General features: G+C 38.6%; 1 protein-coding gene across 25 annotated transcripts in view; it reads right to left on the bottom strand.

Moving 5' to 3' along the window:
• Window positions 1-26,810, bottom strand: part of Mpdz (multiple PDZ domain crumbs cell polarity complex component) — a 158,926-nt gene that overhangs the window by 114,029 nt on the left and 18,087 nt on the right. For 24 of the 25 annotated variants that reach the window (XM_076564433.1, XM_076564431.1, XM_076564428.1 and 21 more), the window contains exons 2-3: window positions 22,424-22,496; window positions 20,100-20,266 (exon numbers count right to left, since the gene is read on the bottom strand). In XM_076564433.1, the coding sequence (XP_076420548.1) occupies window positions 20,100-20,266; window positions 22,424-22,439 (183 nt within the window). In that variant the 5' untranslated portion in view covers window positions 22,440-22,496. Of the gene's footprint in view, window positions 1-20,099; window positions 20,267-22,423; window positions 22,497-25,113; window positions 25,164-26,810 lie in introns of those variants that run through there. The other variant, XM_076564409.1, reaches the window with a different exon arrangement.

Below are 26,810 nucleotides of genomic sequence, written 5' to 3' on the forward strand. Positions count from 1 at the left end.
TTCAAAATGAAATTAAGCTTAGCCTCTGGGAATGCTTACACCAGTGAAGCCTTTTATCAAAAACAAACAAACAAGGTGAAAGTATGCAAAAAGGCAAGAAAAAATATATCAAGAATGAAAAAGAAATCAGGAATTGTGGCATGTTCTACCAATGAGAAACAGAGAAGTAGCCATAGCCCACAATGTCGAAGACGGTCATGTACAATAGCAAAGACCACTGCCATCTACTTTAGAGGCTCCTGGCTACAACATATCACAGTGACACAGCCCACATCCAAGGCAAAGAAAATCTGAAAAGCCATGATAGCAAAGCCTTAATTTGTCATTAAAGAAAAGAAATCAGGCCACGACTGAGCAGGGTGACTAAAACCAAGACATAAGCCAGAGGTGACTACACACACCCATCATATCAACACAAGATAGACAAGAGGATCCTTTGTTCAAGAGACTATCTCCAAATAAATAAATACATAATAATAAATAAAAGTCTAAGAAAGTAGGCATACCTCCCTTTTCCATAACACATGTATGAAAATCAGCTGTTGCCTTAAATTTGGAGAGGGAAAAAAAAATACCAGAGCAAATTTGGGTGCAGAAAGAGGCTAATCTTAGATAGAAGGTCCAAAATAGGGATGGTCCATAATTAAAGAACACAAAAAAGGTTTAAAATGTGAGTGAATTAATACCAATTACAAAAATAGTAGAGTAGACAATAAGAACCTGTAGCGTCTAGGATATCTCTGGAGGTCAGGGCCTGCATTTACACAAGAGGCAGGGATGAGATGAACTGGGGTCAAGGGTTTAACTTCTCTAAATCTTCTGGGTGGTAACAGCACTGACTGAACTAGAATGGGTCAACGACCGGACAAGAAGCCAGTGTACAAAATATATGAGAAAACTCAGAAGCCACTTAAAAATGAGCAAAAAGTGGAAACATCGCACTAAATAGGATACAGGAATGGACAACAGGCACCAAAAGATGGTCAGTGTCACTAAGAAAAGTCAATTAAAGCATAAAAATTACCATTTTACACCTCCTGAAATAGGGAGGATGTAGAAAAACATAAATGCATTCTTATTTTTATTTATTTATTTATTTATTTATTTATTTAGGTTTTTCGAGACAGGGTTTCTCTGTGTAGCTTTGCGCCTTTCCTGGAACTCACTTGGTAGCCCAGGCTGGCTTCGAACTCACAGAGATCGCAGGCTCTGCCTCCCGAGTGCTGGGATTAAAGGCGTGCGCCACCACCGCCCAGCTCATAAATGCATTCTTACTGGCAGATAAATTAGTAGTTTCTGAAAAAAAATATGCATGTATTTACCAAAGAACCTCCTGAGCATTATTCAATAACAAAATCCTAAGTTGAAGGCCAAACACTGTGGTATATGTCTGTAATATAGGAGGCCAAGGCAAGAGGGTTGTGAATTCCAGTACAGCCTAAGACACACAGTGGAACTCTGCCTCAAAAAATGAAAACAAACAACAGCAACAAAAAAAAATCTGTATTCACAAAAAAAAACTACAAAACTGCTGGAAGTAGCAACTTCATCTGTAATAGTAATAATATTGAAAGTAAATAAAATTCCCTTCAGTAGATATATCCATACCACGGATCATTCCTTGGTAACAAAAAGGAACATTGATACAATGTGGATAAATTTCAAGAGTTTGTACTATGTGAAAAATCATCTAAAATATTCTGTCGTTATGAAATGATAACTTACTTTAAAAAAGGGCAGTCTAGTAGAACTCTTGAGTCTAATAAATACAGTAGCGTTACAGGATACAATGTCAATATTTTTTTTAAAGATGTCTTTATATACACAAACAATACTCTAATACTAATAACTCCAAAATTTAACTAGTTAGAAATATACCTGACCAAAGAGAAAGTTTTCCATAACAAAAACTTTCATGATAATGAAAAGGAAAATTAGAGACCATACTAGACAATGGAAAGACCTCTCATGCTCCTGGATTGGCAGATTATTATTAAAATGACTATACTACCAAAATTCATCATTGATTTAATTCTGTATCCATCATAATTCCAACTTCATATTCTACAGATTTAGGAAAACAGTTCACAAATTCAGACAAAACCACAAATGTCCACAAACAACCAAACAATTCTAAAACTAAGTATGCTACAGGACATTTTACAACACCCATCCTCAAACTACACTACAGAGCTACAGTGACACCAGCATAAAAATAGATGGGTAAAATAACAGAGTAGGACAGAGGACTTGGAAATAAGACAACAAAACTAAAACCCCTTAATTGTTAACAAAATGGGCAAAACCACATGCTGCAATAAAAAGATAGCAAATGTTATAGATGATATGGAGAGAAAGGGATCTTTATTCACTGTTGGTGGGGTTGTACATTAACACAGCAATTGTATAATTCAGTTTCAATATTCCTCAAAAAAATAAAAATGGAAATATCATATGACCCAGTTATTTCAAAGCTGGGCACACATCCAGAGAACTACATACAGTACCATAAAGATATTTGTACCTCCTTGTTTATTGCTCTAGCATTCACCATAGCAAGAAATGGAACCAATCTAGTAGTCTATTAATAAATGAATGGGTAATAAAAATCTAGTACAGATACAAAATGGAATACTGCTGGGCCGTGGTGGTGGTGCACACCTTTAATCCCAGCACTTGGGAGGCTGAGGTAGATGGATCTCTGTGAGTTGGAGGTCAGTCTGGGCTACAGAGTATGCTCCAGGAAAGGCGCAAAGCTACACAGAGAAACCCTGTCTTGAAAAACCAAAATAAATAAATAAAATGGAATACTATTCTTCAATTTTAAAGAAAAATGAAATCACAACATTTTCAGGAAAATGGATAGACTTACAATGTGTAATGTTAAGTGAGATCACACAATTTCAGAAAAAAAACTACATGTTCTCCCTTATACGAATATCAGCCCATATGCAATATATTTCTATACAAACCCATGAGGCAAAGAAGCAGCAACAACTCTAAACTGAATGACAATATGAACATGCTATTCTAAACTGTAGGGTCAGGGTCACCCTCTGCTACATATTGAGATGATGGCTAACCTTGGGTACAGGTGATCTCTTGGGAAAGTGGGGATAAAACAATTGAAGCCACTACCTCCAGCTGACTGAGAGATCAGCTCAGACAAGAGCTAGGAATCACTGATCTGGGCCCTTGTGGGGTGTGGCCTGCTCGTTCTACAGGAGGCACTGGTTACATATTTAGAAACGCTTAGCCTTTCCATTCAATGCTACCTGTCTTGGTACCCAGATGTTAAAGCAGTAACCAAGGTTCTGTAGATTGCTGGATGAATCAATTGTAAACTTCACATTGTAAACTTGTTCCTACTACAGGTTGAGTTTGGTAGCCAGCACCTTTCAAGCCTCTACAGTATTCATTGTAGTGTTATCTACATTAAGTGGGAACTGGGAAAGAATCTGAACTGACAGAAGGTAGAATAAATACATTGCAGTGTACTTCAAAAAATGGAATATGAGCAGGAACTACATATTCATGAAATATGAATGAACCTCACAGACACAAGCTGAGACAAACATGCCAGCCACAAAGCATATACACCAAAAGCCTGCATTTACATAAAACTGAAATTCTTCCCATAACATATAAGTCACAGTGATTTCTCTGGAGGAAAAGGTTTGCTCTAAGTGAGAAGATGTTCAAGAGGGCATTGGGAATTCTGCTAACTTCCTATAAATTGATTTGTCTTGACTATATAAATTATACACATTACACTTTTAACACAACTGAAAATACATGTTCAATCTGTAAAAAAAAAAAAGGTAGAGCTTTCAATCTTTTCTAAACTGTTATTTATCAATTCTATTGAAGTCTACAATGTGAGACATATGATTAGCGCACAGAACCCAGTGCTTTCTAATGCATGGATGGCATGAAAGCACCGTTCTCTTAGAGAACACACATAGTAGTAACAGTGCTTGTGTGCCTCTGATGGGCATTGTGTTTCTGTCATCTGAATGCTAAAATATGTCATCTTCAACTGTGTTAGCAAGGAAGCAATGATCATTGTTCTTACGGTGCTAGCTTTAGTAAATTTCAGAGAAACTCTTGTCAGTACTGATGGTTTTCCATGTTAGTGCTGACGTCAGGGGGACTTGCCTGAGGACTTTGCCTCCCCAGGTGCACCTCTTAAGAGGAACAGACTTGCCGGGCGGTGGTGGCGCACGCCTTTAATCCCAGCACTCGGGAGGCAGAGCCAGGTGGATCTCTGTGAGTTCGAGGCCAGCCTGGGCTACCAAGTGAGTTCCAGGAAAGGCGCAAAGCTACACAGAGAAACCCTGTCTCAAAAAACCAAAAAAAAAAAAAAAAAAAAAAAAAAGAGGAACAGACTTGAAACCTGCACCGTGTCTCTTCTTCTAACAGAGCAAAAAAGAAAGTGCTTATTTTCTTGCAAATTTACAAAAATGTGTAAAATGCTCTCTGGAACTAATCCCAACTATGATATGCAAAGGTGGAGAGAAGCTGAGACTTCTCAATGAAATCTACCAGCTGAAATGACAGCCAGCACAAGAAAACAATGGCCACATAGCAGGACTCCATGTCAAGCCTGGGACCTGGCGAGGCCCCCCTGCCCCCACCTTTTCCAGTGCAGTGCTGATTAGAGCCGATCTGGATGCACTATTGAACAGACAAACTCTGAACAGGAGTTGATGGAAGCCCTCTGATTTAATATCCTTGTTTTTAAAGCTAATTAGAGAAACTGAGTTGTGTGCTCCATCAGGAGACAACAGTGGACCAAAGGAACTCATACTTCCTAAACTTTATGAAATACAGACAGAATGGAATGTAGTTACATGGAAGGACAACATTGTCATATATAAGCACAATTTTACATGTTGTCTGAGGCCTCCCTTTCACACATTTAGATATTTGTTAAATATCAAGTTATATGATACTGCGCAGTATTGGGGGCAGTTAAGTGACAAACTTCTTTCCCTAGTCACAATTCAAATATAAATAAAAATTTGTATTTAGATTAACTATAAAATACTTCAAGCAGCTTAGTTCCCTCAACGACTGAGATGGCTAACTTTCTCAGCTATGAATTCTTAAAAGAAAAGTAGATAGTGGTCTAGAACCTATAATTTACAGATATTTGTAAAGTAGAATCTAACAGCCTTCAACTGATAGATTTAACAAATAAGAGGATTCAATTTAGAAAATAATTCCTTAACCTACAAATTCAAGGAGTCATTCTGAGTAGTGGGGACATAAAGTCTCTGCACCTGCGCCTATTAGGGCTGAGTGCGAAGTTTCTGTGGCCTATTTGTTATAACATTCCCAGTGCTAGAAAGCATAAATTACCCACTATAAAACTCAAGATGGAAGGCAAAGAACACTTAAAGCCTAGAGAAGGAGATAAATTAAAGAGGGTGCAAGCTCTTGACTTTTCCTTTCTGGTATTTAGTATATATGGATAATCACTAATCTATCCAGTGCAATGCTGATTAGTGAGGTAAATGACAGCATCAAGTGCGAAACTGTAGACTCAGCTTCGATACAACGTCAATTCATTTAAATGAACGGCCACTTCACAAGTTATGCTATTCTATGACATTTTCGTTTTCACTCAAAACTGTATCTACAAAAATTTTATTCATTCCTGAAACTACAATACGTGTGTGTGTGTGTGTGTGTGTGTGTGTGTGTGTGTGTGTGTATCCAGCCACCTGACACACTAAACTGTGTACCCAAGCAACAAAATCAACGTATTCCATCTGACTACACAAATTAATGTTCTGAAGAAGGCCTGTGATGTTAAAATGTTTCTAAAGGATTCTCAAGTAAAAATTCCCCCCAATTTGATGACATATGTATAAATAATTGAGTAATCTTTGTGAAGAAGAAACTGAAGTTTGAAGAGTCCCAACTGTGTTTCAAACTCTTTTCTCTGGTGTTAAAAAAGAAACCTAAAGTTTACCTGTTAAAGCCATCAAGTTCTGGGCCTGTGAGATGGCTCAGCAAGAGAGGAAGGGCACTTGCCACCAAGCCTGATGACCTGAGTTCAATCCCTGGGACCCACATGAAGGAGAAAACTTACTACCACAAGTTGTTCTCTGATCACCACATTCAAGTTATGGCCTGTGTGTGTGCACTTGAGCACATGCACACACACACACACACACACACACACACACAATCAATATAATAAAATAATTAAGTGAAGTATAAAAGAATTTTTAACCTAATCCCTTAGTTTCCACTGAGATTCTAATTCCACAATAGTTCTGTCTTGGCAGTCCTAGGGTTCACCTCTAGGCATCGGGTGTGCAAGAACTCCTACCACCGTGTCCTAGCCACACACCAGCTCTCATCTGCCTTGATGGTGTCTTTACTTTGATTGTTTTTTAATGGGGAGTATTAGTATTGTGGTAGATTAAAATACAGATGACCACAAACACTTCCAGCCCCTCTACCAAGAGTAACAGTCTATCTTCCCACCCTTTAAATCACTTTGCAAAGGTCTGGGCTAGGAGAGGGGTGTATCTGTTTCTTTGTTGAATGGTTGGTTTCAGTCTGGCTTTTTGAATCAAAGTCTCACACTGGATCATCGCTGTAAAGACCAGGCTGATTGCAAACTCATGGCACTGTTTTAGCCTCAAATATATCAAATGCAGGTATCATAGATGCAAACCATCATATCTGGCCCCAAAGTTCCTGATGTAGTGGTAAAAAGCCCTTTAAAAAAACTTTACATTGAGTTCATGTCTTTTTAATGACAGTATCATATAAAAGAAAAAAAAAAAAAACCTTAGTGGAGGGATCAAGGAAAACTAATACTTTTGAGTTGCAAGCTGCACCAGCCAAGTTTTTAATGTGTATACCGGAAAATATGATTCATATTCAAATTATGATTATGTATTCTAGAGTAAATGAAAGACACTTCCTCAAAAATGAACAAAATACAGCTGTCACACCAAGGGTCAACCTCAAGTAAAATAGCTGATGGTAGTTGTTACTAATAAAGAAACTTGAGCTTTCAAGTGAAAATTATAATTTTAGAACTGATATCTGCCAGCTGAGCTTTGACACCATTCCATATCTAAGGGGTTTTTGTCGATAAGATCTCAAATGTTATTAGATCTCAAATATTATATAATCAAATACAAAATTCAATTTTGTCAATATCCAAATTTTCAAATGGCCAAAGTAACATAAATTTATGCTTGGGTAAAAAACAAAGATAAAAACGCAAGACAGACAACTAGGTTTTATTGCAATAGAGTATGAAATACTCCTAACTTTCAGGCTCATAGTCTATCTAACCTTTAGGGAAACATCACAACTCTGGCACACTATCAAAGAACGGCAGGGGCTGGAGATACGGCTCAGCAGTAACACAGCCTTTGCTGCTCTTGCAGAGGACCTGAATTCAGTTCCAAACACCCCTAAGGCAGCGCACAGCTGCCTGTAACCCCAGTTCTAGGTGATGCAACGTTCTCTTCTGCCCTCTGTAGGCGCTGCATGTGCACGCACATCCCTGCACAATGACACAGGCAAAAGCAATAAATCTTTAAAATAAAAGGAGAAGAATGGCTACAATCATTAAAAAGCTATTTTCCTTTTTTAGTGTACACAGCCATGCAAGCTCAATTTTTCCCATATATATTTGCTAAAACCAAAAATCAATCAATCAATCAATCAATGCAAAAGTAAGAAAATCCAACTTTCTCCTATTAAGTATTAGAGCAGAGAAACATGCAAAAAATATAAGGCAAAGTTGCTACTCTCACTAATTTTTAAATATAAAGTGGGTTTTCCATGATTATTTTATATGAATTAACAAATATTTAAAGCATTTCACAACTTTAACTTTTATTATGTTCAATACTTGGGAGTAAAATCCATAAAAATGTTTGTAGCTCTTTATCAATACTATTAAAGATTTATTTTATTTATGTGTGTGTGCATGTGTATGTGTCTGTGTGAGAGGATGTGTATCTGTGTGTACAGGGACCTGCACCATTGTAACAGAGGCCAGAAGAGGACATCAGATCCCCAGCGACTGGAGCTGTAGGCATTTAAGAATGCAGGGCTTGCTATAGGAGTGCTGGAGTCCAAACTTTGGTTCTCAAGACTGCAAAGCACTCTTAACCGCTGAGCCATTTTTCTAACCAAAGTGCTTCGTAAATTTTAAGGACATATCATGAAATCAAAAGGTTTGAAAACTGTTGCCTTAGAATATTAAATTTCAGTAAGAAAGGTTAACCAATAAAATAGGAGGCTAATATTTACTAGTGCTATAAAGTATCGGGCTTATTCTTTAGGCCTTTCAGGTTCATTTCATTTAAGTCCCATTATTTGAGTAAAGAGAGAGAAGGGCTCAGCATAGAAGTATGGTGGGGGTGGGGGTGGGGTGGTGGTGGTGGTGCTGCTGCTGCTGCTGCTGGTGGTGGTGGTGCTGGTGGTGGTGGTGGTGCTGGTGCTGGTGCTGGTGGTGCTGGTGGTGCTGGTGGTGCTGGTGGTGGTGCTGGTGGTGCTGGTGGTGGTGCTGGTGGTGCTGGTGGTGCTGGTGGTGGTGGTGGTGGTAGTGGTGGGGTGTGTGTAGATCATACAATTAAAGTCTTAAGATCACTTACTACTACCTATCAGTAACAGAATACAAGTCTCATTCTGTCTATCTCAGTAACAGAATACAAATCTCATTCTGTCTATCTCTAAATAATACAAAATCACACTACAACAATCTGAAAATAAATAATCTTAAAGGGCCCTCAAGTCATGAGGAAATCCTTAAATTATGCTCAATAATTTATGAAGTCAATAAAACATAAACAACAGGAAGCGCTACAGTCAAGAGTTGGGTCCTGGCTTTAGTCTGCTGGGTCCAGATAGCAGCTCTGTCATGTAATCTCACTGTGCTCCCATAACCTTCTGAGAACATGAGGAACACCCTCACATCTACTTTCTAAGCTTGCCATGATGATGACACAGAACTGTAACTAGTGTATGTCCTGGCACAGAATAAGATTCTAACAGTTAACCACCATGACGATAATTATAGATAGTTCTTCAAGGAAGTGTCTACTCAGAGAAAACATAGCATCTCCAAGGAACACTGGTTACTTGTCTTTTTATGTTAAAAATTCTCTCTTGGAAAAAAGAATGATACTTCGAAGGTTTAATAGTATTTAAATGTTAATTAGTTAAGCAATCATCTTGGAGCTTGAGTATATATGAGATATAAAGTACTTAAAGATAAACAGGCACAGAGAATGGACTTCCAGCCAACCTGAACACTGACTAGCCACAAAGCTCTTCTTGGTGTGTGCTAGGACCAACTCAAGGAAAACAGCACACAGCAGTCTGCACATGCTCATGCACAGCTCAGGATAGCCTTTATTCATTTAAATCTCCAAAATGTATTTGCTCAGCCAAATTTTCAAAGGAAAAATTCAAGGAATGTATCTTGACAAAAAATATTACCATCAAAGTATACTCAAATGTTCTACATCAACAAAAGTACCAAGATTAAAGGAATTAATCCCTTGCCATGCCAAGGCAAACCGGAGTTTAGAAAAGACATGAGGGTTTAACAGTCATTTCCCCATCATTCTCACATCTCCAGAAGACAAATGAAACTGCTAACTGCTCGCAGCTTGCTCAGAGAGAAAAGATGAAGTAACCCTGCAGTCGAACGCCGTTGGGGGGGCAGAGTCCCAAGGAAACCAACACCATTCCCACCTCACTGCCTCTGCATCCCCACATCATTTTAACCCATTCCACTGAGTAGACCTTTAACATCTAGAAAAAAACAAATATAAATAAAATTAGGGTGAAACGTCTGTCTTATAATTAGAAGAATGATTAAATTTTGGAAGAGAATTTCATAGTAATTGCAAATCTTAATTAATCTAATTTTAAAATATCAGGTATGGTATTTGTTTTCAATTTTTCTTTAAGTCTCATTCATTCTTTTACAGGGAGAACCAAAGTCAGAAATAATGGAAACTTAGAGGCAAACTTTCTGGTAAGACAGAGCTGTTCTTTCCTCCTCAGTCAACTATGTATATCTACATGGTCTAGAGTAAGACTCACAACCTGGAGAAGCTCCAGCCTTATCATTGGACAGGATGGGAATAAGGCCGGCTGACACACCAGTTAAGTAATCCAAGGTCCAAGCATGTAAATGCTTCTTAAAGCTAAATGCTGTTGCTATAGACTCAAAAGTCAATATTGTTCTTAAATTCTTTCCTTAAGATTTATCTTTAATTATGTGTATGCATGTGTGCCTCTGTGTTCAATGTGCACCATGCACGCAGGTGCATGTACAGACAAGAAGGCCTCTGTGAGATTATGTGCACCATGTGTGCAAGTGGATGTACAGGTAAGGAGGCCTCTGTAAGTTTCTGTGCACCATGTGTGTAGATGCATGTACAGGCAAGGAGGCAACTGTGGGTCTATGTGTACTATGCATGGAGGTACATGTACAGATAGGGAGTTATCAGATTCTCTGGACCTGGAGTTACAGGTCAGCTTTGAGCTATCTGGTGTGGGTGCTGAGAACTAAATCCAAATCCTCTGGAAGAGCAGTAAGACCTCTTCACTTACATTTTTGATTCTCTGTAGTTTTATCTTCATCACAAAATGTCATATAATTATCACAATTTGCTGTTTCAGATGCAAAGAAAATTTCAACAGCAAAACATGGCTGGATTTGAATTCAGCTCTGAGCCATTTGAACAGTGCCTTCTTGGTCAGAGAAAACAAAAACTCAGTACATTCAGTGCCTCTGCATTTATCATTTAGCTAAGAACAAGCATTTAAAGCTGTTATTGTACTAAAACAAAGTATTTGGAAATTTCTGCAGTAAACTAACTTTATGACAAGTGAAAAAATACTCATTCTCTGAACTTCTATATAATGTACATCAGAATTTCAAGAAATACCAAAGATATCTTTTTTAAAAAAACTTTAATAGATAATTCTTTGTGGATCTCATACCATGCATTCTGATCCCGTTTATCTCCCTTGTCTCCTTGCAACCATAGATATTTTCACCTTAGCCAGGTACAATGCTTTATCTTAAAATTATTTCAGAAGCAAGAAAAATATTTTCCCATGCAACACTAGGGAGAATTGCTTTTTTTGATAATTCCGTTAATGGGATCACGATATTGTTTTTTCTTTTTGTCCTCCAACCTCCACAAGAGCAAGTCCTCACTCAACTAGACACTCCTAGGAAATGACAGTCATTTCACTTTAAAGGCTAGTGGGCAGCCTACAGATGCAGAATGGACATTTCATCGCCAGTTAGAATCAAGGAATGGGTCAAATTTGTTAGGTGGTAAATAAAGCTGGGGAAATACCAACATTTCCACTCTTTAAGAGAAACACCACAAAATAGCATCTTCCAGATTACAAAGGTCAAATCACATAGCAAACTGCTCAAGTACTGGGCTAGTGAGATGCTCCAGTGGGTAAAGCTGCCAGCCTACACACCTGGTGACCGGAGTTTGATCCCCAGAACCCACACACAACTCACACAGAAGTAGGCGAGAACTAACTCCACAAAGTTGTCCTCTGACCTTCACACACGCCCATGTCCATTTCCTACACAATAACAAATTCTGTGTGCATGTGCATGTGCGTGCGTGCATGCGTGCGTGCGTGTTTGTATGTATGTATCAGGGCCAGCAAGAGAGTGAGGACATTTTTGTCACTCACATCTAGTAACATGAATCAAATACTCAAAACACATAAAGATGGAAGGAGAGAACTGACTCCACAAAGTTGTCCTCTGACCTTCACACACGCCCATGTCCATTTCCTACACAATAACAAATTCTGTGTACATGTGCATGTGCATGTGCGTGCGTGCGTGCGTGCGTGCGTGCGTACGTGTGTGTGTGTGTGTGTGTGTGTGTGTGTGTGTGTGTGTGTGTGTATTTGTATGTATCAGGGCCAGCAAGAGAGTGGGGACATTTTTGTCACTCACATCTAGTAACATGAATCAAATACTCAAAACACATAAAGATGGAAGGAAAGATCTGATTTCACAAAGTTCTCTTCTGACCTCTCCACATATGCCATGGCATATACACACACCTGCCTCCCTGCCCCTACCCCATACTAAAAGATTTTAGATGCCCAAGTACCAAAATTTCTCATCCCTCTTTTGTAAAAAAAGTGTGTGTGTGTGTGTGTGTGTGTGTGTGTGTGTGTGCGCGCTGTTTGGGCTTCTCCTGTCTTCACCTTCTACCTCCTCAGAAACACTGAGACTGAGACACATTTTACCGTATCCAGGTTGTGTGAAGGTTTGGCGGATCCAAAGTCAGGTCCTCACAGTTGAGAAGCAAGTGCTCTGTCCCCTGAGTTGTCGCCCCAGATGGCATCTTTCCATCAATCCAAAGCGTAAGAAGTTATTAGAGCTCATGATGCTGTGACTTAAAGGTGCCGTGTCTCCACATCTGGGTAAGAACTTGACTCCTCAGTTTTACAGATATCTATGTACAGAGTAGACTCTTCAGGCATGACTCTGCTCATGCCCGACAACCAAAGCGACGAGTCTATATGGTGCACACGCAGCATTTACCTTTATCCCTAGTGTGACTTCATGTATCCTTCATAAGGAAGGCCACTACTAAATTAGGACGTGATGATGTATTCTTATCATCAGGAATATGAAAAGCAGCATTCCTTTGGAGCACAATTCATATATTTTAAAATTACATTCAAAATGTTACTAAAACTCTTACCTTGATTTTGTTATGGCTAAGACCACAAAAAAGTAGACATTTCTGCTGGAGCACTTAGGTTCTTATGTATAGTATGTCTGCTAATTAGGAAACTTTGGTTGCCTTCCTTTCTAATTTGTATCCCTCTTATCTCCTTCACTTCTTACTGCACTAGCTCTCACTTCAAGTACTATGCTGCATAGGAAGGAGGAGAGTAGCTACCATTGTCCTATTCCTGATTTTGGGTTTTTCTCCTTTTGAGATGATGTTGAATGTGTGCTTCCTATGGATTGACTTTACTATGCTGAAATATGTCTCCTGTGTCCCTATTCTCTCCAAGATTTTATTATGACGGGACCTTGGAAAATGAAGGTGTGGATGTGGCTCTTCTGTAAAAGAGCTTCTCAATCTGGGCCCTGCAGACTAATAAGCCCAGCAGTTCTAAGTGGGGGAGGACAAGCCTGTGCTAGGCACTGATCAGTATGTAATGACTTTCCCAAAATCTACACCATTTTAAAAACTGGCTGTTTGGAACCTGGGGCCTAAACAGGGACACTTGGCTCAGCCTGGGAGGAGGGGACTGGACCTGCCTGGACTGAGTCTACCAGGTTGAACCCAATCCCCAGGGGAGTCTTTGCCCTGGAGGAAATGGGAATGGGGGTGTGCTGGGGGGAAGGCGGGGAAGGGTGTGGTGGGGGCGGGAGGAGGGAGATCAAGGGAATCAATGGCGGATATGTAAAATTAAATTATAAAATTAAAAAAGAAATAATAAAAAAGCACTCTTTACACATGTAATTATTTTTCCTTCCATCTGAAATTGTTCCCCCACTTGTGCAAAAAGTACTCATTTTTCATGATCCATCTTAAATATTGTCCCTTGTAGTGGGGACTACTCCTTTAGTCAAAGCTAAGTAATACTTTCCATTATAACACTCGCCACCTTGTTTTTCTGTGTTCTGTTTTCCCCTTGAGATAGTAAGAACTCTATCTTATTATTTACTTGGTTTTCATTGATTTTACATATTCAAAAAGACAGCATAAATGCCTATAAATGCTTTATAAAACCATTACTGTGCTAAAAACTCACATTGCCATGGAAATTTTTAATTCAATGAATGTCTCACAATAAGAAGTTTATAACCCCAGTTCTTATGTCATTTGGTTTGGTTTTGCCCCAACCTGCAGGAACTGAAATACAATGATATGGGCTTTATAAACCAAGGTCCTTAGGTGTCCACGGGTTACCTATATTTTTAGTGTGTGTGGATTTGTGTTCACTGCTGTCCACTGTTCCATTTGTTTGTCATAGGAGTGGTTCAGAATGTAAACAGGTAAAACTTACAAATACAGAAACATGTACAAACAATGTTACAGCATGCAGATGGCACTTCAAAAATGAAAGTGATTTTGTAAATGATAAAACTGCTCTAACTGCCAACTCTAATCCCATGTAAAGCCGAGCATCTCTTCAGTTATTCCAAAAGATATTTTAAATTTCAAAGAGAAGTCTATCTTAGGTTATCTACATATACATAACACATCTAAATAAAACGTGTGCTCCAACATGTTTTTGAAAGTGGGGATGGATGAACTAGGATTCTCGATATATTAACCACTACTGCAGCAGAATGCCATATGCCACAGACACTAACAAGATCCCTAACATGTGCCCCCTACATTCCTGGCCCAAGGCTCATTTCCCAGAGAAGCATGCTTGGTAACCTGAGCTAGCCATACCATTTCTCCAATCTTAGAATTAGTCTCTGTTGCCATGGTTTAAAAATAATCTTGCCAATGCCAGTTTCTAAGTCCTGGTCCTCAATTTCTATTTAAAATTAATAATTTTAATTCATAGTGTTCCTACAAGTAGCATAGGGGACTGATTTAGTGCCCATGGTCATTCATAAAGTAAGGCAATTAATTATCAGGAAAGCACCATCCACATCTATACTGGACTGGAGCAACCTCACCGAATAAATATGCAAATCCGATATCCTCAAGGCTGACAAGTTTCTATTATTAAACGGCTAACGTGTTTATTTCTGCCACAATAGCTAGATTTTTTCATGAATACGCATTAAATCCTGTAGTTAATAGCTGTGATGACTAGGTGACAGTGAGGACACTTCTTGAGAACCTGCATTTGACAGATCATTGACACACAGTCGCAGTTCCTTTTCACTTAAACAAGAATCATGCAATAGGAAATGAGCTGGAGCGATTAGAGATTATTCAGGTTTAATAGCATACATCCTTTTAGCTGGCGTTAGAACAATACACAATGTGGCGGAGTTAAACAGAGGCATCAATTATACTCTCAGACCTGCTAATATTTTTGACAATATTTAAATAGCACATCCCTTCAGGGCACGGCTTCTTTGCCCTCTCAGTTACACACCTGTCAAGTGTTTAATTCGCCAAAGGGAAACAGTTTGATTTCTAAGGGCAATCTTAATACTGTAGAAGCAAATTGGAAAAATTAAACATCATTGAATAGAAGTAATGAGAAGGATTGGAGGGGAAAAAATTGTAGGTTTAATTCAACAAGGCATGTCAGCATCTGTCATTAATGCAACAATATGATCATGTTCTTCAGTATGCCATATACACCTCGAGCTTTTCAATTATTCACTTCCTCTGCTTTTCTAAAAGACAGAGAATGATATTGGGCATGGGGGAGGGGCTGGCAATAGTAAAAAAAGATGCAAGCAGTAATTTCCACCTACTGTGCATATGAAATTGTACACTGAAAACATAAGATAGGTATAAGGTAACAAATTAAAACTAGCAAAGGGCAATTTGTATGGTCACTGGATTAAAAGCATGAAAAAATTTTATTCTTCACATTATTAAATTATAAACATTCACAAATTAGTATTCTTAAATCTAACATAATAATGTCTAGAAATTTATAATTAAATTTTAAAATAGAAAATAATATAATTATTGAAATTTTACTAGACTCATATAAAAAATAAGAAGGACCAGGACTTAGAAACTGGTAAGTAAAAGGAATTGGTAAAGATAGCATGCACCTATACTAGACTGGAGAAACTTCACAGAATACATATGCAAATCCAAAATTTCAAACTCCTGGGAAAAGACACCAACTTTTGAGAGATGCACAAGCATCAAGTCTATCCTTAAAAGAAACAAACCAGAGATCTAAAACAGGTTGCAGACCCAAAAGGCAATGAAGAAACCACCATCTACTTGTAGCTCTGCATTATAAATGTATCACTTACCTTTTGGGCCACTGTGATAAACAGGGCACAGCTACCCATCTCCCTCCTTTTCTACTAGTTTCTCTTCTACAGGACAAATGGCCCAGGAAACACAAGTTCCAATCTATCTAAGACATGGCAGCAGAATTCAAGGCCCTCACAACTTCACCTTGAACATGTATTGTAAGAATGTAATGTAGAGTCCAGCGGCTGCTCAGGACACAATATTCTGCAATACTTCCCACCTTTCACGGATGCCTACTTACTAAGACATGTGAGTCCCTAGTTAGTAGACTTCCTGGTACCTAAGAAGTAGGTTTATATCAAAGGAGGTATTGATGGACACACATCCTGCTCCCATCCCGCACCCTGCCTCCTGCCTGAGATTTCAACAGACTGCAGAACTGTTCCACAAAACATCCCCTATCCTCATAAATGTGTAAGAAGATCCATGTGCAGCCTGATTTTTCTCTCTTCAGAATCCCCATCATGCTATCTATTTCTGGTGCTGGAACCTGAACACTTCTCTGAGCTCTGTCCACACTGTCTTCTGTTGATCTGTCTATAGAGTTAAATAAGCCTACATCCCTATGGAATAATCTGTCTCAGTATCCTCTACAGTATCACAGATTTTCCTACATAAGTAGTAAAAATCACAGCAGGCAATAATTGGTCATAGAATGGGAAATTCCCTACAATACTCAATAGATTTCCCAGCAGGCTTCATGTGAATCGTGTAGCCCCACACAGCCTTAGAGGTACATCATATTTCCACTTAGAAACAATTTATGTGTATGGTTATGTGAATGTACACCATATATGTTCATACAGAGGCCAGGAGAATACATTGGATCTCCTGTAGCTGTAGTTACTTTAGTTATGAATGGGTGCTGGTAACTAAATTGGGTTCTCTGGAAGAATGGCAAGTAGTTGTAACTGCTGAGACACTTTCTCATCACCTAAATTAACTTGTAGCCACACGTGCGTCTCCTGATTGGGCATATGTTGTTTCTGCTCTTTAACTTTACAACTGGGTCTCAGGAAATAAACTATTCATTCATGTAAGATATTGACTTGATTTCAGGGGAAAAAGCATGAATTGTTATCTATAAAAGGACACCTGAGCCAGGTGGTGGTGGCTCATGCCTTTAATCCCAACACTTGGGAGGCAGAGCCAGGCGTATCTCTGTGAGTTCAAGGCCAGCCTGGTCTACAGAGCGAGATCCAGGACAGGCACCAAAACTATACAAAGAAACCCTGTCTTGAAAAACCAAAAATACATACATACATACATACATACATATATACATAAAAACACCTGGATTGTGGTAATGTGCTTTCTTTTGAGTTGAGTGTTAGAAACAAATGCCTAAGATTGTCATATAATTTGTGTGTACATATATACTGATGTGTGTAAGTATATTCTAAAACACATACATGTGGAGACCAGAGATCCACTTTGAATGTCCAGTTTAGTAGCAATCTACTTTGTTCTTGGAGACAGGTCTCTCACTGGCCTGAGCACAGTGATTAGCCCAGGCTGGCTGGCTGGCTGGCGAGCTGCAAGATTCTGCCTGTGTCTGCCTCCCCAGGCTTGGATTATAAGTGCCTCCCAATATGACTGATCTTTTTATATGCATTCTGGGGATCAATTTCTGGTTCCTACATTTATATAGCAAGCTCTTTACTGCCTTGGTGCATATTATCTAGTGAAAGCACATAGTTCTTACTCTTTCAGTGTTCACCTTTGCATCCTAGAATTGCAGATGTGCAGAGTGGTCATGACTACTTGTTTCTCAGCTCCACAGCCACCTCTCTCCCGTACTCAATGTGTAGAATTCATGCTGTTTGATGGCTATTTCCATGTCATCCCAGGAAATGCTCTTCATTTTGTCAGTTAAAACAGGGATCTGTTTGCTTTGTCATGCTCAGAATCTTTCAATTTGTGCTTCCTTAGAGAGCAGTACCAAGGGACACTGACCTCTCCTCAGACACCTGGTTTAAAATCCCGGAGTCCACTGTTTAATTCTAAGTCTCCAGGATTTGTCTTACACACTTCCTCAAGTTCACTTCGAGTGTTAGCATCTTCAATCCTCAGACCTTTCTAACCAACTCCCAGTAACATATTTTCTGTCTTCATTTTTTTGTTGTTGTTGTTTGTTTTTGTTCTTGTTGACTGATAAACCCAAACCTTATTTTTTCCCATATTTTTTAAAATATGCTGAGAAATAGTCTCACATTTTAGATTTGTTTTTATAAGAAGCAGCACTGTTGGGGCTGGAGAGATGGGTCAGTGGTTAAAAGCCATTTTTGTTCCTGCAGAGGACCCAGATTCTGTTCCCAGTACCCATAATTGGCAGCTCATAACCTCATAAAACTCTTCTGGCCTTTGTGGTGCATCTGAATATGTGTGGTCCATATAATATATTCAGAACAATACATGTAAACATTGAATAAATAAATATTAAGAAAGAAAAAAGCAAGAAAAAGAAACAGCAGAACCAGTGTAGCCTCTAGGCCACTGGAGTCCTTTCATCAGACACAGTGGACACAAACCCTCTTCCCTGCAGAAGGCTGACTAGTAGACAGAGATCCAACTACTTCGCTTGACTACTAGTTTATTTTAACACTGGGTACAGGATTTAATTCCCCCTTCATTTCAACTATGTGCTCACACAGTACACTAAGAAGACCTCTGCTCAATTTCCTTACACTCTGGAAATGAAAAAAAAAGCAGGTAATTTCTCATACCATATTTATGTTTACATTCTAGACACTAATTTCTCCAAAAGCTTGCTAATCCATTAATATTGAAAAATCAATCTTTCCAATAACTTATCAAGAGGAGAAACACATACCTACAACAAAAACTCTTTTTTAATTGTACAACCATGACTTTTTAAATAATTAAGCTGAAATTTACAACAGAAAATAGTTGGTGGGGTTGTATGTGTGTGTCTACACATTACCATGTTCAGGTGTATGTACATGCAGGATCCTTTGTTTCTTTCTCCCTAGCACTCACACCCAGCTTGTCTGTGGCTGTTGTTTTCATGTGTTTGCTTGTTCATACAGAGTCCTGGAGATGGGACACTCTGTTGACTGATCTATCTCCTCAGCCCAATAAAACAATATTTCTGAAGATTTTTATTTCTGGGGAATTTCAAAAGCATACCAGAATCTGGGTTAGGTTGGAGAACAATAAGCGTGCTCCCCTACTCTCTATCTCTTGGCATCTGGAACATCCATCTTGTTAGAATTGTTCATTCACTGAATTATGAAACTAGTTTTTAAGTTTTACTTTTATCCTTTTAAGGCAGAATATTTGCTGGCAAGTCATCCATAACCATTAAATTAATTCTAAAAACCTGAGAACATAATTAAATTGACTTCAAACCTTGAGAGGATAAGAACTGTTTTAAAAATATTTTTAAAACCTGTGAAATGGTGATTAAATTAAGTAAGTTCAAAGAACATCTGACTTTGGTTTTCATTCTGTCATGTGATACGCTTTCAGTTTTAATATAAATGTTCAAACTTTTTAATGTTCATAATTTTTACAGAGAATAAAAACGTGGTGTTACATTTAGAAATCCTAATGTTTATCACCATCTGATGCTGTCATGGAAGCAAGTGCTACTTGCACACTCTTAAGAAGTGAGAATTGCAGTTCCTTTAACTGATGACAATGTAATTATCCTTTTGCTGTCAAAATAGAGGTGACTTCCTTTCCTCACACACACGATTAAACATACAAATTCGTGCTGCTCTGAAATCCTGTAGCTGTACTGGATGTCTGAATCTGAATGAGCAAGATCACATAACAACAGGGCTCAGTGATGATGAAAACCAATTCTGCAGCCACCCAGCCCAAACATTTTCATCAGCCTTCCTCCTGTAGGAGCTCGTGTCTAAGCATCCACACAAGCTTTCAACATAATGTCACATCATCCACAACAACGGGGACAAAAATAACTAGCAGGGAAAAAGCCACAGTGAGTCTAAATATCTGTGAGTGGATTAAGTGACTTCATTATTTATTAATGCATAGACAAGCCAGCCTTTGGAAGAGCACAAGCCTTTTTCACAAGCTCTTTAGGACACATCATGAGGGCCATCTTGGGGGATGACATCCTACCTGGTCTTTCAGCTGCTGTAGAGAAGTCTGAAGGTTCAGAATCTGACTGAAGAGTGGGCTCTGCAGAACAGACTTCAGGAGGCTCAATTTGTCTTCATTTGCAACATCCCCACGTTCCTTGAGCTTGTTCTGCAAGCGCTCTGCTGCCTGCAGGGCTCTGGTTTTGTCTGTTCCAAAGAGAATCACCAGTCAATAACAGGATTCAAAAGACTTGTCAAATCTATGAAGACAGACGCTGCGCCTTTAGAAATCCTAAAACAATTCCTCCTAAGTGCCTAGCCTTGTCATATTTTAACTGAGTGCAAAACTATACAACAGTACATATTTTTAATTCAGTACAGGGACACTCTTTTAATGTTTAAATATTTTTCTCAAAATTAAGTAGCGTATTTACATATGCTTCAAAACAATCCAGCTGCTTCAATAGAATTAGTACCTAAAGGGAGACCACAACCTCTCACTGTAAGCCTTTACATCTCTTACAATGAAATTCACTTAAGAGCAGGAACAGGGTATATAGTACACACTTAGGCAAACAGTTGTAAAGTCACAGAAACTGACGCAAATGATGAGTAACTGAACTCAGGGCCAGATGTTTCAGCTCTTGTGAAAATCACATAAAGCCTTGCATGGCCTTAAAAATCTAAATCTCTTCTAAAAAAAAGGATATATGAAATTATATTTACACATAAGAAAAAATGGATAATTAACCCATTAATAAGTGGATGTGAATGCTGCTGATGAATCATCTCCAAAATATAATAATTTCATGTATTAAAAAATATTCTATACTGGATAACTTAGGAATATTAAATAATAGATATTTCAAAAGTACTGTTTCAACCTTTGGAATGCTCTACCCTAAAATTAAATAGCATATTTACAAATGCTCCCAACCAATATAATTCAAATTACTATTAAACATATTACAAATCAGATATGTTACAGAAGAGAGTATTATCACAGTATGCCCAATAGTCCTAACAACCTACATACATGCTTTCTCACCAGTGAACTTCAACACACCCTTGAATTATACAAACATAGGTTGTTACAATTTTTGAGTCAAATTTGTTTTTTCAAATGGAGATTGTTCAAATGTGTCACAACCCAGTCATGACGACAGCATATGCATCTATTGCCAATCACAGTAATCAGAAAAAGAGGGATCACCAGAGACAGTACTTGTAGCACCACATCTGGCATTCCACAGATACTGGGTAATTAAACACAAAATCATACCGATAATGAGTACATACACACAAACAAGCTGAAATAAACAATATTGTTCCTGCAGAAATTCTAAGCAAAGAATGATAAAGATACACATGAAAATTTTGTTTGTTCTGTGTCCTGTTTTCCATGGTAACTCAGAACACAAATCCATTACTAATATCTACATTAATTTTTAAAAGGTGTGTTACTTTATAACTAGTAACTTCTGACAATAAAATCCAGAAAGCAATGGTCTAATGGAAGCCATACTTTCCCTTTCCTTCTCCTGTATTATAAGGAACTTGCCTATGTTCCAACACTTTTTATGGCCCAGGATTTCAACACGGAATGGGGCATGGAAAATGTATCCACACAGAATTTTATGACCTGAGTAGGAACAGAATCAAAAGTCCAATGTCACGAACAGCTCTTTTTTCCCTTTATTGTCCTAATCCCTCAAAACTGGCAACTGCTGAGGCATTGTCCTAGTGCCAGAGTGAAGTGCACATGCCCTTCAGTACTGTCTCCCAAGAGCGACCTGGAGAAGGCAAATGCTGACGTGTCAGATTCTGCAGCGTGTGCCACGCCTGACAACTTTCTATAATCGTTTCTAAAACTACACTGCAGTTTGGGAAAGAGAGTAATACATTGCAAGGGAAATCCAGACCTCTCAGCCTAAATTCTCATGCAGAAATCAAACTCTTTGAAATGGAATCTGAGAGATAGACTACAGTCCTATCGGGCAGAAGCAAGCGCTCAGCAGCACCTCACCTGCACTAACAGGAAGGCTTCAGTACTAACTTCCTGCTAAGCTTTCTAGTGATACTCAAAAGCCATGACTGTATTCATAAAACAAAACAGGGCTTCCATGAAGCTTATTAAAACTTGTAATTAATAGACTATCTCACATGTTTATTTTTTATTATGAATGGTTTGTTTTTTATAACCACATGAATACATTTTCACAAACACAGAAATCCACTGTCTAGTTCAATGCTAGTGGATAAATAAAACTTAAACTAAGTTACTGTAGCTATGTAGAACACAGCACACTGAAAGAGTAGTGGGAGCATGTTCAATTCTGACAAAAACAAGAAGAAAAGTCTTACCTATGGTTTCTAGCATCTTTTTCAGAGTTCAGTGTTCTCAATAATGACTCAAAACACCAACTAAAATGAAACTCTGAGGAAAAAGGAAATAAAATAGAGTCATTATGTTATAATAAATGAAAGACTAAAAAGTGCTTGGTGCTACTATAATTCTTTTATTAAAATTATATTGACTTAAGTTTAACAGTTTTCTTCATATGCAGTAAAGGAATCATTTTAAAACTTTCTATAATACTTGCAATAATAAGAAGGAAAGAAAGTTCTGTTCTAAACAAGATGGCAAAGTGTCCAAAGCATTTCCTTAGGAGCCTCTCAAGATGGACCACTGGTGTCTTGAATTAACAGCAAGACCCTCACACCACAGAACAAGAGGGCTCACTTGTGTACACTGAAGAAATCCTGTGAACAAACTGAAAAGCTGTTATCTTACCCCAGGTGCCCACAGCACTAACTGGGAAGACAATACACACACCACTGAAAATATACTATGACACCACCACAGTACGAGGTTATAAACTGAATAAATTTTTAAAAAACAGCAGTGTTACATTTTAAAAGGTTTTCAAAATGTCTCGTGACTATAACGTTCTCCCTCAAAACAAAACAAAACAAAAATACAATACAAAACAAAACACCAACCCCCAAATGTTCCCAATTGTGTCAACTGACACAAGTCCTGCACTAAGGTAACACTTCCTTCCCTAAGCCCCTTGAAATAGTGGACACAAATTTGCAAATCCACTGTCATTGGCCATCTCCAACCCTTATCCCTAGCTATTCTTCACAGCTACCTCCACAGCTTGATCTCCTCACTACCTCAGAACAGTGTCTCCAGGAGAGAGCCAGTCACTGGTCCGGAACCAAAAGGAGTCTATATGATTCTTCCTCATTTTAAAAAGTACAAGTTGTTATTGACCAAAAAATAACAAGTGTTATTGACCAAATAATATCACACAGTATAAGGACATATGCACAAGAATGCCATAGTGAAGGTTATTACTTTATATGCTACCTTAAAATACAAAATATTACAACATATATTAAAATAAAGAAAAAAGTTCTTCATTCTTAGTCTTGAAAAACCAGGTCATTACTCTGAGAATCACCAGTTGGCCCCAACCACCTCTTTACAGGAAACTACACTTAGATTACCATACATAATGTGGTCAAACAATTGCATAGAACACCAATGCCTGCAATTTGCTCTGGGCAATAACAGAGGGCAGTGTTTACTTTCTGTATCCCTATTTGGAAGTCACTCTGACAATACCAGCTCCATTCCAAGGAGCAAGATATCACAAAGACTGGTGCTTCCTTCAAACAGTTCCTCAGTATCAAGAGAAGGCCCTGGTTCAGACCTAGAATTGAAATAAAAATAGCTATGTGGCCATAAAAAATGCGCCTAGCATCTCAATCTCAACTGCCCAGCGAACAAAGTCACTTATTGTGTGTTCTACAACAAATAAAAAGGATATCATGGCAAGTTTTAGTTTACAAATGCTGCAGGGAGATCTTATAAATAAATCACAAATATCCTAATGCTACAAGGAATTTTGAATTATCTTCATAAAATAGCATATTATTAGATACCCTTTTCAAAAAAATAACCCCTTTTGATTGATTGATTTCCATGCTGCTGGAGATCAAATGCAGAGGTCTGTGCATTCTACACAATCAGTCCTTCAAAAACTACCTTCTTCCTGAGATGAGAGGCTTTTCCTTCAGTAGACAGTAACTAACACAGAGACCCACAACTGGACAATAGAAGGGAGAGACCTTGGAGCACTCTGTCTTAAATGGTATGTCTTCATCAAAGCCCTCCCCACTCAAGGCTCAGGGATCTATGCAGAAGAGGAGGCAAAAAAAAACTGTAAGAGCCAGAGGGGATGGATGACTCCAAGGAAACAGCATCCTCCGAACACAACAGGACTGATAGCAGCTCACAGAGACAGTGGCAGCATGCACGAGGTCTGCACAGGCTCATGCTGGACGGGGTCACAGAACTAGAAGAGGGAAGGAGACACAGGGACCCATACGTAACCAAAGCTATTTGCAACTGATGGCTCCTGGCAAAGAAAAATATTAGTTTTCTTCAATGGACTGTCCCTGAGCATGTCAACTACACTTCAAGGCAGGCCACATACCCAGGAGTAGCTGGTTCAACAAAATGAACTTCATGGGTTTTGTGTGCTTTTTTGATTCATTTTGCTTTGTTTTGATGTTTGGGTTTTTTTTTATTTTTTGGTCTTATTGGTCTTTTGTTTATTAGCTTGATTTTTGTTTCGTGGATTTTGTGTGTGACTGTGTGTGTGCTCACTTGCAGAGCTGAAGGAGGTAAAACATGATCAAAATACATTGTATGAAAAAAATCAAATAAAAGAATATAAACTTAACTTCCCTTGTTAATTTACTTATATATTCTGAATCTGAGTATATTTAGATATAAGTAACATGAAAAAGGTTTTGAAAGGAAAAAATGCTATTGGTATACTCAAAAAAATCTTGGACAATACAAGTACCCTATGAAAACTCAGAAATATGGGCAGTGTTCAGGACATGCTCCGAGGCGAGCAGGCTTATGAAGAATCTGCAAAGCAGATCCCAACTGAGATAAATACTATTGCCCACATTCAGCAACAAGCCAGTGATGGAGAAACAGAAGCTCAGCTCCCCATCCAAAGAGCACTTACCCTAAGTGTCAATCAGGAAGACAGCTCAGGGGCAAGCCACAGACAGCAGTTTCCAGATAAGAGCATTACTTAGAAATTTAAAACAAAACAAACAGAAAGCAGTTCCACAGTTGGCCCACTCTGATGTCCCTAAAATAAAAACGTAGCTTTCAGAGGTTTCCAAGGGATTTATATATCAACAACTGTAACAGGATAATATCTTTTAAAAAAAAGTTGTTCTTTTCTATGCCCTATACCCTATCCCAAAAATCCATTTCTATTTATAAACAAACTTGTAAGAACAGAACTATGGGGCTATGAAAAAATCAAGTCTACTCCCTCCAAACTACTGACACTAATTCTCCTACTCACCTTTCAATTATCCTTCCCTTTTTACAGCTCAACATTATTCTAACTGTGCAATTACACAGGTAAGTAAAAAGCCCCCAGCATGCTGGGGACCATTCAAAGCACATTATTCAATTATTCTCTTAGTCCTCACGGTCCACTCACACACAACAAGAGGGAGCAGACACAGGGTAAGTCCCCTGCCTCAATTGACATCACCAGTATGAAGTCAAGTTGTGAACATACACAGTCTGGCTCCAGAGTGCAGAGCTCAACTACTACAAAATGCTGCCTCTCAACAGGAGAAAAATTCACCTCATCATTTTTCCCCCTTTTCAATGGTAAAATTGCCATGTAAACCATTCCCTGATCTCCTACTTTGCTCTTTGTTGCAATGATAAAACACTGACCATAACCAACTTGGGAAGAGCAGGGTCTATTTGGTTTATATTTCCCTAACAAAATCCATCACTGAAGGAAGTCAGAGCAGAGACTCAAGCAGGAACCTGGAGACAGAAACTGTAGTAGAGGCCATGCTTACTCTCTTGGCTTACTCTCAGAATGCTGCTTACTCTCTTGCTCTTAAGGCTGGCTCAGCTTGCTTTCTTATGCAACCCATGACTATCTGCACAGGGGTAGCACAGCCCACAGAGGGCTGGACCCTCCCACATTAATCATTAATCAAGGAAAAGTTCCTCCACTTACATGACCCTAGTTTATGTCAAGTTGATTAAAAAAAACTTAAAAAAATAAATAAATAACCAGCACACCTATACAAGATTAAACCAATGAAGAAAACTAAACTCAATGTAAATAAAGTCTAAAATTAAATGGACTAGAATATACATTCATCACAGCTAGCTGTCAGCACAATCTGAACAAGTAGGAACTCTGTAGCTTTAGAACGTATTGGTGAGTCCTGTCAAAGAAAGATAACATTCGTCACTTACATGACATTCATATGTTTTAAACAAATCACTTTTAAAATGCAGTATTTTAAGAAAACTCCTCAAGAAAAAGTAAGCCTACTAATACTAACATTCAAAACATGGCTGCTGCATTTCAAGTGCAGGACTAATCCGCCAACACAGGGAGAGCCACAGAAGTAGGGGCTCCCCACTCCAACCACCACGTGTTCTACTTGGAGCTGTATTGCCATCTGGCAATCACTGAACCTAAAGTCTGTGTCAGTAGCCATGCACGAGGAAGAACAGGGCACATCAATCATCCCTCGGTGGATTTGGTATTCAGAAGAATTCTGACTATCTTGTTGCCCACAGTACCCTTTGGTGCCCCATATACTGTTCTCCCACCTTCCAGACAAGAAAGGTGTGAGGGCTTTGCAAAGTCACAGAGCTCTTGAGGGCGAA

Source organism: Peromyscus maniculatus, chromosome 2 (assembly GCF_049852395.1).
Source record: "Peromyscus maniculatus bairdii isolate BWxNUB_F1_BW_parent chromosome 2, HU_Pman_BW_mat_3.1, whole genome shotgun sequence".
NCBI classification, from domain to species: Eukaryota; Metazoa; Chordata; class Mammalia; order Rodentia; family Cricetidae; genus Peromyscus; species Peromyscus maniculatus.